At 63.8% G+C, this 13,364-nt stretch overlaps 2 protein-coding genes across 7 annotated transcripts; both read right to left on the reverse strand.

Annotated features, from left to right (window-relative positions):
- Positions 1-1,324: 1,324 nt before the first annotated feature.
- On the reverse strand, positions 1,325-3,477 carry DNLZ (DNL-type zinc finger). The gene is made up of 3 exons (XM_077851401.1): positions 3,118-3,477; positions 2,246-2,385; positions 1,325-1,578 (listed from the first exon to the last, which is right to left on the reverse strand). The coding sequence occupies exons 1-3, from the start codon at positions 3,322-3,324 to the stop codon at positions 1,410-1,412; spliced, it is 516 nt and encodes a 171-aa protein (XP_077707527.1). The 5' UTR covers positions 3,325-3,477; the 3' UTR covers positions 1,325-1,409.
- Positions 3,478-3,528: 51 nt separating this feature from the next.
- Positions 3,529-13,325, reverse strand: CARD9 (caspase recruitment domain family member 9). Of its 6 annotated transcripts, none has more exons than XM_077851392.1 (13): positions 11,586-13,066; positions 10,114-10,352; positions 9,755-9,892; positions 9,007-9,311; positions 8,750-8,929; positions 8,408-8,551; positions 7,997-8,122; positions 6,133-6,207; positions 5,585-5,626; positions 5,382-5,427; positions 4,210-4,286; positions 3,806-3,882; positions 3,529-3,722 (listed from the first exon to the last, which is right to left on the reverse strand). In XM_077851392.1, the coding sequence occupies exons 2-13, from the start codon at positions 10,349-10,351 to the stop codon at positions 3,623-3,625; spliced, it is 1,548 nt and encodes a 515-aa protein (XP_077707518.1). In that variant the 5' UTR covers position 10,352; positions 11,586-13,066; the 3' UTR covers positions 3,529-3,622. The 6 variants fall into 6 exon arrangements, 4 of the variants coding, with proteins under 4 accessions (XP_077707518.1, XP_077707516.1, XP_077707514.1 ...); XM_077851390.1 differs by having other exon boundaries at positions 6,016-6,207; positions 10,114-10,311; positions 11,586-13,055; XM_077851388.1 differs by having other exon boundaries at positions 6,016-6,207; positions 11,586-13,054.
- Positions 13,326-13,364: the final 39 nt, after the last annotated feature.

The raw sequence follows: 13,364 nt of genomic DNA on the forward strand, positions 1-13,364 counted from the left end.
AGAAGCCTCCACAGCAAGTACCACGGGGTGCCACGCTCCTTCTTGGTGGTTGCCCTGGGAAGCCACAGTGTGAGCCATCCTTGCCGCTCTGAGGGCAGGGGCTGCCCCTCACTGGCTGGCACCTGGCCATGGGGTACACTCAAGGGCAAAGCTATGACTGTCTCTAGGGCCTGGCCCTGCGCAGGGCCGTCCCTCCAGGGTCAGCAGGGCCTGGACGTCCAGCATCAGGATCAGGAACTATAAGACGTGGTCTTCCACCCCAGGCCTGGTTCCCTACCTGCACCATTGCGTCAGCAGGACCCCAACCCCAGGGGGACAGGGAGTCAGCAGCGGGGGCCCAGCCCTGCCTCCTGGGGCCATGGGGAGGGGCAGGCTCAGCCTCCAGGCCGACAGCCTCTGCCAGCAGCTCCGGAGGCTCCGGGGGAGATAATAGATGGTTGTTTGCCAGGGGACAGACAGGGGGTAATCGAGTCACCGCACACGCTGCCAACACCCCCGAGAACGTGTTGCAGCTCAGGGCACCGATGCAGGGCAGCTGTCAGCTGGCATCCTGCTGGATCCTCGAGGCCATGGCTGGTGATGAATGGTGAAGGTCACACTCAGGAAATACACGCGCTCCCATAAACACAGGAACATCCTGAGGAGGCCGTCAAACAAGGCTGGGAGACAAACCACACGCCCCGTGGGGGCGGGGGGGAGGGCACCACATGGGGCACTTAGCACCCGTGAGTCCCACCCCTGCCCCATCATGGCCACCTGCCCCGCGGCGGCCACAGCGAGCAGCCCAATGCCCCGACTCTGAGGCCGGCCACCAAGGGTCAGGGCTGAGGTGGGCACTGGGGCCAGTCTGTCTGGGTGTCGGGGTGGCAGGTGGCACAGGAGGAAGGAGAATCTGTAGGACCTCCCTGTGTCTGGCCAGAGGACCAGGACCCATGGTGGGTGCTGCGCCCACCCCCAAAAGGACAGTGGCTGAGTGGCCATCCCTTCTGGCAGAGCACATCCAAGCCACCCCCACCCGTTCCAAGCCTTGTCTTCCCGCCCTTACACCTGACAGGCCGCCACCATTAGTGTCTTCATGTGATGGGAAGGCAGCTTCAGAGGAGCTGAGGGACCTGCCCAGGGCCCCTGGTCACAGCCAGGAGGGGCTCAGGCCCCCAGCAGCCTCTTCCCACAGACACAGCCGGCAAGTCTGGGCTGGTCCTTTGTGCGGAGGGGCAGCGGAGGGGCAGCGGAGGACCAAGGTCCTGCAGCACCCGCAGGTGGTTCCTGGGACTCATTCTGATTCCAGAACCAGGGACAACAAGAAGGCCCCAGACCCACCATCTCCAGGTGATGTGTTTATTGATAGAAAACAGGCCAGCCTGGGAGGGTCCCAGTCCGAAGCATCTTCTGGAAGGCAGGAGATGGGGTCAGCTGGGCTCGGTCTTGCCAGGATGAGTGGGATCCTGGTCCTCACCCCCTTCTGGAGCAGGAGGGGATTTGGAGTTCCCTGCAGCTGCTAAAACCAGCTCTAAGGCCCCGTCGCCAGCCACTCGGCACACCTTCTCCCCTCTGGCTGCCAGGATTTCTTCAATATTCCTGAGAGAGAAGGAGGTGTTGTGACACTCCCAGCCCTTGGTCCTTCAAGGGCACCCCAGGGCGCCCAGGCCAGGCTGGAGCCAGGAAAGCAGGTCCCCACACTGGCGGCCCCCACATGCTGACCCTTCAGAGCCCCCAGAGGCAGCTGCTATCTGTCCCCAACCCGTTCTCAAGTAGAACAGCCACTCAGGAGCCCGGGTGAACTCCGGACCACGGCCCCAATTGCTGTCCACAGGAGGGGTGCACACTGCCCCCCACACCTTCAATCTGGCCTGAGAAGGCGAATGATGCACCAGAACCCTGCCTGGACTCTGGCACCCCACACATCTGCATGGAGACAGAGCCGCCAGAGTGGACGAGGGTCACTGGTGCAGGAGTCAGGCCAGCGTGGGGGACCCTGGGGCCCAACATGGCTGCTGGCTGTGATGGCAGAAGGCGGCTGCCAAGCAGGACCACAGGGGCCTGGTCCCAGCCCTGCCCGGCATCTGTGGTTTCCCCAAAACTCAAACGTAACAACCCCTGCTGTACCGGGAAGGCCGTGGGGAAGGCAGGCTCCTCGAGCCTCCCGACAGCAAGGGGGCCCCCGCGGAAGAGGGGTGGGGCCCGACCCCGCAGGCCTGTCCCCTCACCCTCCCCAGGGGGCTTCACCCTCCCCAGGGGGCCTCACCTCTTGCCATCCAGGTCCGAGAACCAGCCCAGGTTGTCGGCGATGACGTGGTGCTTCTGGCAGCCGGGGCAGGTCACGATGACCACGCCCCGGTGATAGGCCAGTTTGGAGATGCGCTTGGAGGACCGGCTCCCACACACCTGAGGGACACCCGCAGCCCAGGTGACGCCTGGACCCGCCCCCGGGAAGACCCCGCCCCCTCTGGGGAGTGATTCCACCCCCGGGCAGGGCCTGCTCTTCCTGAGACAACCCACCTGTGTTCCAGCCCCGCCCCTTGGTAGCCCCTCCTCCCGCCCTGGGGGCAGCCCCACCCCTCCCCGGAAAAGGCCCCGCCCCCAGACATAGCCACACCCTCTCCAGGAAAGGCCCCGCCCCCAGCCATAGCCCCACCCTCTCCCGGAAAGGCCCCGCCCCCAGCCATAGCCCCACCCCTCTCCAGGAAAGGCCCCGCCCCCAGACATAGCCCCACCCTCTCCCGGAAGGCCCCGCCCCCAGCCATAGCCCCACCCCTCTCCCGGAAAGGCCCCGCCCCCAGCCATAGCCACACCCTCTCCTGGAAAGGCCCCGCCCCCCAGCCATAGCCCCACCCCTCTCCCGGAAGGCCCCGCCCCCAGCCATAGCCCCACCCTCTCCCGGAAAGGCCCCGCCCCCAGCCATAGCCACACCCTCTCCTGGAAAGGCCCCGCCCCCCAGCCATAGCACCACCCCTCTCCAGGAAAGGCCCCGCCCCCAGCCATAGCCCCACCCTCTCCCGGAAAAGCCCCGCCCCCGGGCAGCCCCACCCCTCCATACTGTCAGCGCACGCGGCACCGCTGCCCGCCGCGCCGGCCAACCCGAATGCGGAACCAGCTTCGCACCCGTTGCGCGCTCACCTTACAAGTGTAGACAAGCTGGTAATGTGCGGCCCCGGGCGCCGGCTCCGAGCTGAAGCACCGCCAGCCCCAGAGCCCCGCCCCGGCCCGCCTTCTCCCCGCGGCCTCCGGGCCGCCCCTGCGTCCCCACAGCCACCTCAGGGCGGGTTCCCGGGGGCGCACGCGGCTCAGTAGCGGCGGCACGCGGCTCAGCGCAGCCCGCAGCATCCCGCCCTCCGACCTCGGCCGCGCCGCCCCGCCCCGCGCCGCCGAAGCCGCCCCGCCGCCATCTTGGAAGCGGGCACGGAACGTAATCGGCCCTTTCCGGCTGCGGTCCGCCGACTGGCCGGCTGTGTTCTGCTGCCCCCTGGAGGCGGGAGGTGCGCGCGCGGCCGGGGGTGCACATGGGAGCGAAGTCAGCGGAGGCGGCGGTGGCGGGACCGCGGTGGTTTATTATGCATTTCTGACACTGCTGCCCGCGTCCGCCCCGCGCACACCGAGCACGCCCGCCGGCGCGCCGGGCCGGCTAGGAGCCCTCGGTGTCCGTGTTGTCGCTGCCCGTGGTGTTCTCCCAGTCCACCTCGCCCTGCCTCGAGCAGTGCTGCATCTTCCGGAGGGCGCGCTTCCTGCAGGGGCGAGCGCGTGTCCGCGGGGCCGCCCACCCCGGACAGCCCGCCCCCTGCCCCGCCCGCCCGGCCCGGGGCCGCACCTGCGGTAGTTCTCGAAGCTCTCCTTGAGGCGTCTCCGCTCCTTCTCTGGGGGCTCCCCGCCGCTCAGGCCTGCGCCCTGGGGGAGGAGCGAGGCTCAGGCTCCGGGGGGCGGGGGGCGGACCCGGACCCACAGCCGGCTCCTAGGGTGCCCTGAGCGCAGCGCCCCCGCACGGAGGACTGGCCTTCCGCCGCTGCCCCGCCCTGGCCCCCCTCTGCAGGCAGCTCCGTGCAACAAGGGGCACTAGGCTCCTTGTTCCAAACAATGCCCCCCAGGAGCCAATGGCAGAGACCCTTGCCTTCATCCCCAGGCATCCAGGCTGCACAGACCCCCTTCCTGGGCTCAGTCACCCCGAGGCCTGTGTCAGGGGTGCCTAGGGCAGTGGGGACCCCAGGGAAGCCTTACGTTGGTGGTCAGTGGAAGCTGCTCCTCCTGCAGGGCCACAAACGATTGCTGTGGGCTGTCCTTGTTGGCCAGGCCTCCTAGAATGGAGAGTTGGGCCTGTGAGTCCTCCCCAGCTGCAGGGACCACACTTAGCATGGCCAACCCTGGCCACCGCCCCTCCCCTGAAGCTGGGGCCAGTCCTGCAACATCCCCTGGGTCCTTACTTGAACCCTAAAAGGGGACTGGGGTCAGGGACTCCCCCTAGGCAGCCAGAGGCTGCCAGAAGCCCACCAGGCACTGCCCCACCATCCAACTCAGCTCCTGGGTGGGGGCTGGGGCCCTGCAGCAGTTGGCAGCAGAACGTTCCAAGCTGCCAGCTCCCTAGAATTTGCCAGAGCCTGGACAGGCCCAGGGCTCAGGGCCCTCAGACAGAAGGTGCTCTGATGGGTTGGCTCCCCTAAGCTGGCCAAGAGAGGGGCTGGACATCCAGTCTCCACTGACATCATAGGGGGCTAGCACCTTCCCTTCCTCAGCCTCCGACCCTGAAGCCTGCCCCAGTTCCTTCAAGGGGCCATGCCACCCCTGGGTTGGGGCTCCCAGGGCCTTCCCCTACCACTCATTGCCTGAGGGGTCCTGCCTGCTTGTCCCCACGTTGGGGCTCTGTAGCCTGAAGCTCAGCCCCCTGCCTCTGCACTGGCTGTTCCTCTTTTGCTTCCTTTGGAGGCTGGCAGCAGGCCTGACACAGAGGAGGACTGTCTGGCTTTCCATGCCACCTTCAGAATGAGCCCTTCGATCCCTTGTCACCCCTCAGCACCCCCGAGGCCATGTTCCTGCCACCTCTGTGCCTGGCCCTGAGACAGCCCTGCTTTCCCCTCGTTGTACCTCCGACACTCACTGTTGGACTTCCCCTGCCCCCTGCCCAAGAGGAAGCTCAGGGAGAGCAGGATGCCTCAGCCCTGTATTCCTGAGCCCAGGGTGGGCTCTCAGCATCAGAGCTGGGGCACAGGCCCCACACACCTAGCTTGTTTGTTCATTGGGGAGCCTGAGGGCTCCTTGTCTCTCTCCAAGCCTCAATGTCCCCATCTGTAAAGTGGGGTTGTGAGAGATCCATGGGACAGGGCTATGCCCAGTCCAAGTACAGGAACAAGGAGGCCTCGGCTATCTCGTCCCTGAAAAGCTGCTCTGCTCCTCACCTTTGTCCGAGAGCTGGACGGCTTCCAGGTCCAGGGGGAGCGAGAGCTTCCGGGAGAGAAACGGGCATCAACGGCCTGGCAGGAAGTCCTTGCTCCAAGGACCAGGAGGCGGGCCAGCTGGGGCCCAGCTCCCAAAGGGGACTGGGGGGACAGTGGTCTGGCAGAGACTGTGGCCTGGAGCCCACCCTGGGGGGCGTACTCACCTCCTGAGAGTTCCTGGGTGAGCTGTCATCCAGGTCAGAGCTCTGTGGTCACAGAGAGGAGTCAGTCAGCAAACAGGAAACCCAGCCACCCCCAGGGTCGGCATAAGGTGGGGCACAGCGAGGGGTCCCAGGCCAGAACACCCCTCCCTCCTCCTCATGACACCCAAAGTGGCCTGCCAGGCCCTGAGATGTGCCACACCCCCAGGCTCCCCAGAAGGAGAGGGGGGCCTGGGAAAGGCTTGGGACCTGCCCAGGCCCCCCCGTGGAGCAATCTCCAAGCCAGGCCTGGCCCTGGGCTGACCAGCGTCCCTGCCTCTGGGCTCTGGTGTCTCGGGGACACGCTGGCATCTGAGGGCCTATCCTGTGTTCTACTGTGGCTGCATCTCTGACCAGCGGGCGCTACAAAGGCCCACAGCCCTTGGGAGGCCCACCAGCACGAGCATGTCCAGCTGCTGCCGCTTGAGCCTGCCCTCCAGAGCTAGCAGCTGGCCCTCGCGCTGGAACAGTTGCAGCTGCAGCTCGTCTGCCTTCTCTGCCAGCTCCCGGACCTGCTTCCGCAACGTGTCCTTCTCCTGCAGGCTCCGCGAGTGCTGTGCATGCAGCTCCTCCCGTGTGGCAATGGCCTGTGTGGACAGGATGGCTCAGGGTGGGCTGGGTGGCTGCTGGAGACCCCCAGGACCACCCCCGCCTCTCAGCACAACAGTTGAGAGCTTCCTGCAGGGAGTCTGCTTCTCCCTCTGCCTGTGTAGTGCTTGAGGGTTTGTGTAGTAATAACAGCTTCCAATGGGAGGTGGAGATGAAACCTCCAGCTCTGATCTCCGAGCCCTCCACCCCACCGCACATCCAGCCCGCGCTTCTACCCTCCACGGCACTTAGCGGTGGGATCAGGAATATGGCTGTTGGCAGCTGTGTTACATCCTTCATCACGGCTGTCCCTCTGGGGGACACGGCACACTGACCAGAGCACACCTGACGCAGCTCTGACCCATAGCCGGAGTCAGCCAGCTGCCTACGTGCCCAGGCCTGGAGCAGGGTGGCAGCTGCAAGCAGCCGGCCCCTGCCTGGAGGCCAACCCAGCCCTAGAGCCCTCGGCCCTCAATGGCCAGAACTTGAGGAATCACTGAGAATTGCCTTCCTTTCCTGTTGCCCACCAGGGACACCCGAAGAGAAGCCTACCCGTTCACCTGGGCTGCTGGGCCCCAGCATCCCTGGCTGGCAGCCTGCCTTTGGCGGCACAGCACCCTCCCTTCTTCTGCCTCCCCCAGGGAAGGTGGGAGCACTGCTTCCCTGCTCTTCCCTGCCTGTGGCCTCCAGGCAGCTCCCTGGCAACAGGGACCAGGCACCACACCCTGGCACCACGACCCTAGCACCGTGCTTTCTCTGCACACCGTCATCCCCACCAGAGGCATTCAGATGGGTAACTGCAAGGCTAGAGGCTCTGAGCAGGCTTCCAGTCCCTCCAGAGTGTTGCCAAAGCACCGACTGACACTGATCAGAAAAACCCTGGTGCTGACGAGAAAGAGGCCGCTTCTGCCTCCAGTTCCCAGGAGCACAGCCAGCCAAAGTGACAAGGGTTTGGGGTTTTTTGTTGTTTTGTTTTGTTTTTTAAATATTTTATTTATTTATTCATGAAAGACACAGAAAGAGGGGCAGAGACAAGCAGAGGGAGAAGCAGACTCCCCGCAGGGAGCCCTCAACTGTTGAGCCACCTAGGTGTCCCACCCAAGAGTTTTTTAAGTCAAAAAAGCTATTTTAAGGGTGCTTGGGTGGCTCTGTCAGTGGAGTGTCTGCCTTCAGCTCGGGTCATGATCCTGGGGTCCTGGAATGGAGCCCCGTGTTGAGCTCCTTGCTCGGCGGGGAGCCTGCTCCTCCCTCTCCTCCCCTCTCTTGCTCTGTTTCTCTATCAGATAAATAAATAAAATCTTTTAAAAAATTTCTGCTCAGGTTGTGATCTCAGGGTTGTGAGATTGAGCCCCACTCAGCGGGGAGTCTGCTTGAGGTTCCCTTTCCCTTTGACCCTCCCCACCATGTGCATGTGCTCCCTCCCCGCCACCTCTCCATCTCAAATAAATAAATACATCTTAAAAAAAAAAACAAAACCAGAAACCCAAAATGCTGTTTGCCAAACAAGACGGCTCCCATTTTTGTAAGACAAAAATGAAACTGTATGTGCACTAGAAAGAATCTGAAGGCACGACCTGCCAGCAGGGCAGTTTTTCTGGCAGTGGGCTGGGGTGGCAGGGGACGGGAAGGGGTTACCCTCACGATTATTCACGTTTTTTCAACGAGCTGATGACAGCCCTCCTGCAAAAGGGCAAGGCACCACAGTTGTGGGAATCCCCCCACCCCACCTGTGCCCTCACCCTGGGCTGCTCCTCGCCAGCATGAGGCAGGAAGCGGCGAGGTGCCTACCTGGTCCCTCTCGATGGCAACCTCCTCCATCTGCTGCAGGATGGCCTCGATGCGGTCCTTGTACATCTTGGAGTCCTTCCGTAGGGCTAGGCACTGCAGCTCGAACATCTCCTTCTCCTCCATGCACTACGGGAGCCAGCAGCTAGCCCCCACCGCCCATTCTGGCCCCTGCTCAGGCCCAGCTGACAGGGAGGCTGCTTGAGTCTCTGGGTCCCTGCCAACCCAAAGCCCGGGCCTGCCCATCCTGTAGGAGTGCAGGCCAGGAGTGGGGTGGGAGGCCAAGGCCCCGCACCTCCAGGAAGGGGTGAGGCAGGGCTGTGGATCCCAGGGGCTGCGTGAACACAGGGTGGTCCCTCAGCCCACCCAGCCTGGCTTGGCCCAGGCTCATGTCCACCGGCCCCAGCTGCGTACCCGGGCACGCAGGGCCTCCCCCTGCCGCAGGTCCTTGCGCAGAGAGAGGATGGTACTGGCTTGCTCCTGCTGGCCGCGCAGTGCCTGCCGCCAGTCCTCCTCCAGCACCTGGATGTAGGGGCTGCTCCTGTCTGGTTTCCCCTCCTGTGGGTGGTGAAGGGGAGAGTGGCAGGAAGGCAGCTAGACTCGAGGGGGCCCTGCTCTTGGCACCAGCATCCTGCCAGATCTCTCCAGCTCCCAAAAGTGCTTATCCCATTCGCACAGGAACCCACCTCTGGCCCCTGCCCTGGGCCCGCCCCACCCACGCGAGGCCCCCCCGCTCCTGCCCTGGGCTCCCCTCACCTGCACTGTGGCCTCCAGCTCCTGTACGCGGGCCTGCAACAACGTCTTCTCCTGCTGCAGCTCCCACAGCAGCTCCTGGCTGGGCCGCTGCTCCATGGCATGCCTGAGCTTCAGCGTGTGCCTGCGCTCCACCCTGCAGTCGTCTTCTGCCTTCATGAGGCTGTGCTTGAGCCGCTCAATCTGTGAGGAGACACCATCAGCCGCCAGCCTCGCCCCGCACCTCTCCACCCCCAACCCGGCCTCAGGTGCCAGGACACCTCCAGCTGCAGGTCGCGGCTGCGCATGAGCGCAGCCCCCTTCTCCTCAATCTGGCGGGCCAAGCGCATGGCCAGGTCGTAGTTCTCGTCCTTGCAGCGCTTGAGCTCGTGGCTGCCAGCTTCGCACTCCTCCTTGAGCCGCTGCACGCGCTCCTGGTGCTTGCGAAGCAGGCTGTCCTTCACCCGCAGCTCCTTGATGAGGTCGTCCTTGGAGCTAAGCAGCTGGCTCAGATCCTGTACCTTCCTCTGCAGCTTCAGCACCTCGCTCATCAGCAGCTGCGTCAGGCCTGACTCCCCGGATGCGTCTGCAGATGGCCAGGCCGCGTCAGAGGATCCCCTTCCGTGCTGCACCCCTTCCTGGGCCTCAGCCTTGAGGACCCACTCCGAGGCACACAGGGCCCGGCGCTGATGCTCCCCATGGAGGAAGCGGGCTGACCTCCTGACTTAACATCCCCACTGTCTTCCCGCCCTCCAGGACAGCAGCAATGAGGCCAGGTACCTACCCTCCCTTCTCCTGTTATAAGGGCTGGTGGGCACCCAGTCCTTCCGGGAGCCAGGGCTTTGGTGGGGTCAGATGGAGGGGTTCTGTGCCCTCCTTGCATGGGTCCTCCTTTTCTCCACCAGAGAGAAGGCGCAGCATGGGGCCCCGCTGTTGGCACTCCCATGCAACCCTCACACTTCCTTTTGCCCCCAGTTTATCCATCAGGAGCTCAGCCATCCGGCCTGCCCATGGGGCCCCCTGCCTCACCGATGATCATGGAGAAGACGCGGGTGGGCTCCTTGCCCGTGACCTTCTTGTAGAGCTGGGGGTAGTACAGCTCCAGGCTCTCAAGGAAGGCCACATAGCCCTTGTGACCGGTCCGCTGCAGGATGTCCAGGAGCACTCCTGAAACCCACAGGGCCAGGCTGGGGCTGGCTGGGCTTGTGCACTGAGCTCCTATAGGCCCAGCCCAGGTCAAGATCTACCTGCTGCCCACGCACCCTTGCCCTCCCAGGGGTGTCTGCTGTGCATGGAAGCACCACGGCTCCCAGCAGACAGGACAGGGTGTGGGGTGCTGGGGAGCGCCCATTCCTGTGCTCAAAGCTCCCGGCTGAGGCAGCACTGACCCACTTTCCGCTTGCGGATGACCAGGTTGGGGTCACTGAGCACCTGCTCCTCATCATCGGGGTTCAGCACCTTGCATTGCCTCAGGTAGGGCGTGATGCGCGAGGGGTCGATGACGGAGATGAGCTTCACTCGGAAGCTCTCCAGGGTACTCCAGCACTGGTCTTCGTTCTCATAGTCTGACATGGTGGCGGCCACCGCTGCGATTGGTGGGAGAGCAGCTGGCAGGGACAGTTGCATGCTGGGCCCAGGGGAGTCCAGGACAGGTAGGTGTGAAGCCTCACCCGCCCTGGCCCTCCCTCCTCTGCGCTGGTGCTCTGACCGGGGCACCAGCTCAGCCAGGGCAGCCCTCCCGGCCTTCTCTAGACCCTGCAGCCACTCCCTCAGCAGGTGACCTAGGCTTTCTCTGTCCAAGTCACCCTGATAAGTGTGAGGGAAGATGTGGAGGCGCTTCAGGGACTGGCGGCATCTGAGAATACCCCCCCCCACTGTGGCCTTGTTCTGGCCTCTGCACCCCCATCCCTAAAGCGTGAGTCTGGCAGACCACCACCTCGTACCCACTGGCAGGGCCTCCCTGGCAGGTACAGGGAGGTAGGCGCCCAGGCTGGGGAGGCACGCCTGGGGCATTGACCTGCCCACGTACATGCCAGCCTGTGCTGCTGTAGGACTTCCTCCTTCTTGGACATGGCTCCTGCTCAGGGCCTAGCCCCACCGCCTCCTCTCTTTCCGGCGGCTGGCTGGTGGTGCAACAGTGGCCCAGGCACCGGCTGGCTCAGGAAGGGCAGCTGTGGACCGCTGCACCAGGAGGGGCCCAGCTGCATTGGCATGGCCAGCACCCACGCCGCTCCTGCGCCCTCTGCAGACTCCTAGGGACCAGGCACCAGCCACCTCTGGGCTCCTCTCCCTGTTCCTGGGCACGCAGGGTGCCAGCTCCCTGACCAGGGCCATCCGTGTTGGGACTACCCACTGCTGCTCCCTTCCACTGGCGGGCACAGACCACGCTCGAGGCCTGGGCCAAACCAGGAGCCTCCTCCCAGTGGTGGGGACAGAGACCCTGACTTGCCACCTCAGACTGCCCTCAGCCAGCGTAGGAACTGTGGGCGGAGGTTTGCCACCCAGAGGAGCTAGGCCATACTCCCAGAGACAGACGGCAGCAGGCAGGGCCTCTGGAGGAGCTTCCTGAACTTCCTGCAGCCCTTGGCCACACCATCCAGCCAGAGAGACACCAGCAACTCAGTGGATGGCCCTTGGAACGTTCAGCCCGCTTCCTGCCTTTCCCACCTACATCCACAGGTCCCACACCTGACCCCTGCCGCTAATTCCACCGAGCTGAACAAGCAGGTCTCAGGTGGCTGTGAAGGACAGGGCAGGAGTGGAGGCCCTGGGTGCTCTTCTGGGGTATGTGCCCCAGGAGCCCTGAGCAGAGAGATGGGTGTCTTCCTGGCCACCCTGAGAGGGCAGCCAACCAGCCTACCTCAGGGTCCTCGAGAGGCACCTGTGCAGTGGACACTGGTCAGCCCAGGCTGGCCTGATCTGATGAACAGGAGGTGCTGCTGGCAGCCCAGTGGAGCTCAGGAGGAAAAGCTGTGCACTTCCTGATGGTGCTGCTCAGCTCCACAGAGCCGGGAAGGTCCTCCCAGAGGGAGTGGGTCCTTGGGCCTGCCTTCTGATTCGCCCGCCTGGCAGGGCCCAAGAGGCGGGGCAGAGGGAAGTGGAAGTCCTGCTCAGAGGCCTGGAGGCCCACCCCTGGCATCCACTAAGTGGAAGTGTGAGCAAGGACCCTCCCCGGAGCTGGATGAGGCCAATGCACTGTCTAGTCCGCTCTGGCCTGAATGCAGGCTTCTGGAGGCTTCTCCACCAGGGGCTGGCTGGGAACCTGCAGCGTGGGCCCTCTGCAAAGTGCAGGAGATCCCAGGGCTTCAGGCCTAACTCTGGGATTTCAGCCAGATGCCCACACACACAGTAGGCCAGCCGGGCCTTGATCACATGAGGGCTGGTGTAGCGTCCAGAAGGCATGTGGCTGGAGACCCCACTGTGGCCTGTCCGTGCTTGCCCCACATGGCCACCGGCCCCTGCTACACTGCACACCCTATCCCTTCCTGGGAGTGTCTCCACTTAGCAACCTCTTTACTAGGACACTCGGGACTGTGACAGCAGGCTCCCAGGCCACTCATCATGGCCCCGCAAACCAGTTTCAGAAGGGCTGTTTCTGCCATCAGAGCTGCACCCAATAGCCAGGATAGCAGGCCTCCAGACCAGGGTCTGCCAGGAAACCCCCAGGCCAAGGCCTCACTGGCGCAGCTGGGCCGGTTGGTCCAAGTTGTTGGCTGCCAGGCTGAGGCAATTGCTAGGGAAAGGCCAGGATGGTCCTGAGCAGGGCTCCCAGCCCCACCTTCCCATGGCAGCTGCCTCTTGCCTGACAGGCTCCCCGCCTGTAGGCTCTCGGACCTCTGACCCTGGGTGGATGGAGGCTGCCATCGCGCTTCCAGAACAGCCAGTCCTGGGCCCTCCAGGAGCTATGACCAGCAGTGTTTCCCTGCTCTGCAAAAGCAAATTAATAAAGGGTGTCTCCCCCACGGGGGTGTTGGTAAGAATTCAATGACAGAAATGTTCTGTTCTCTGTATCAAAAGCCAGAAATCAATAACAAAAGGCTAACTGGAGAATCCCTAAACGTTTGAAAATAAAATAAGAGACCTCTAACTAGCCATAGGTCTAAAGGAGCCCCCAAGGAAAGCAGAAACGAGCTGAAAAAGCCCCAGGTGCAAACTGAAAAGCTAAGAGCTTGTGCATGAGGCTGCACGGTGGTGGGTCAGCCCCCTGGTGGGTGGGTACAGCACCCCAGGGCATGCTCACACCTGGAGAGCACAGGCATGAAGCCTCTAGAACCAAGCACCTCAAAAGGCTGCACACCAAAGCCAAGGCTGTGCACCGCGTCCCTCAGAGCACCAAGGGTGCTGGGGCTTGGCCTCCCACCAAGAAGCAGCTGCTCAGGAGGAAGGCGATGCCGGCCTGGGGCCGCTGCGTGACTTGTGGGCAGGCGGGCAGCCGCTGGTTCCAGATGCCTGCCTGGGTCGGCGGTGTGGTCAGGAAGGCAGTGAGGCAGGTCCACCCCATTCCCTGTGGCCCCACCAAGGCAGCAGCTGCCTGGTAGCTCTTGGCAGGCCCTGGGGCTTGAGCCACAAGCGTGTTCTGTGCAAAGGGCACTCCCCACGTCCTACACGGTGGCCCGGAGCTCAGGGGGTTCCTCAGACC

Source organism: Canis aureus, chromosome 16, assembly GCF_053574225.1.
Source record: "Canis aureus isolate CA01 chromosome 16, VMU_Caureus_v.1.0, whole genome shotgun sequence".
In the NCBI taxonomy this organism is placed as follows: domain Eukaryota; kingdom Metazoa; phylum Chordata; class Mammalia; order Carnivora; family Canidae; genus Canis; species Canis aureus.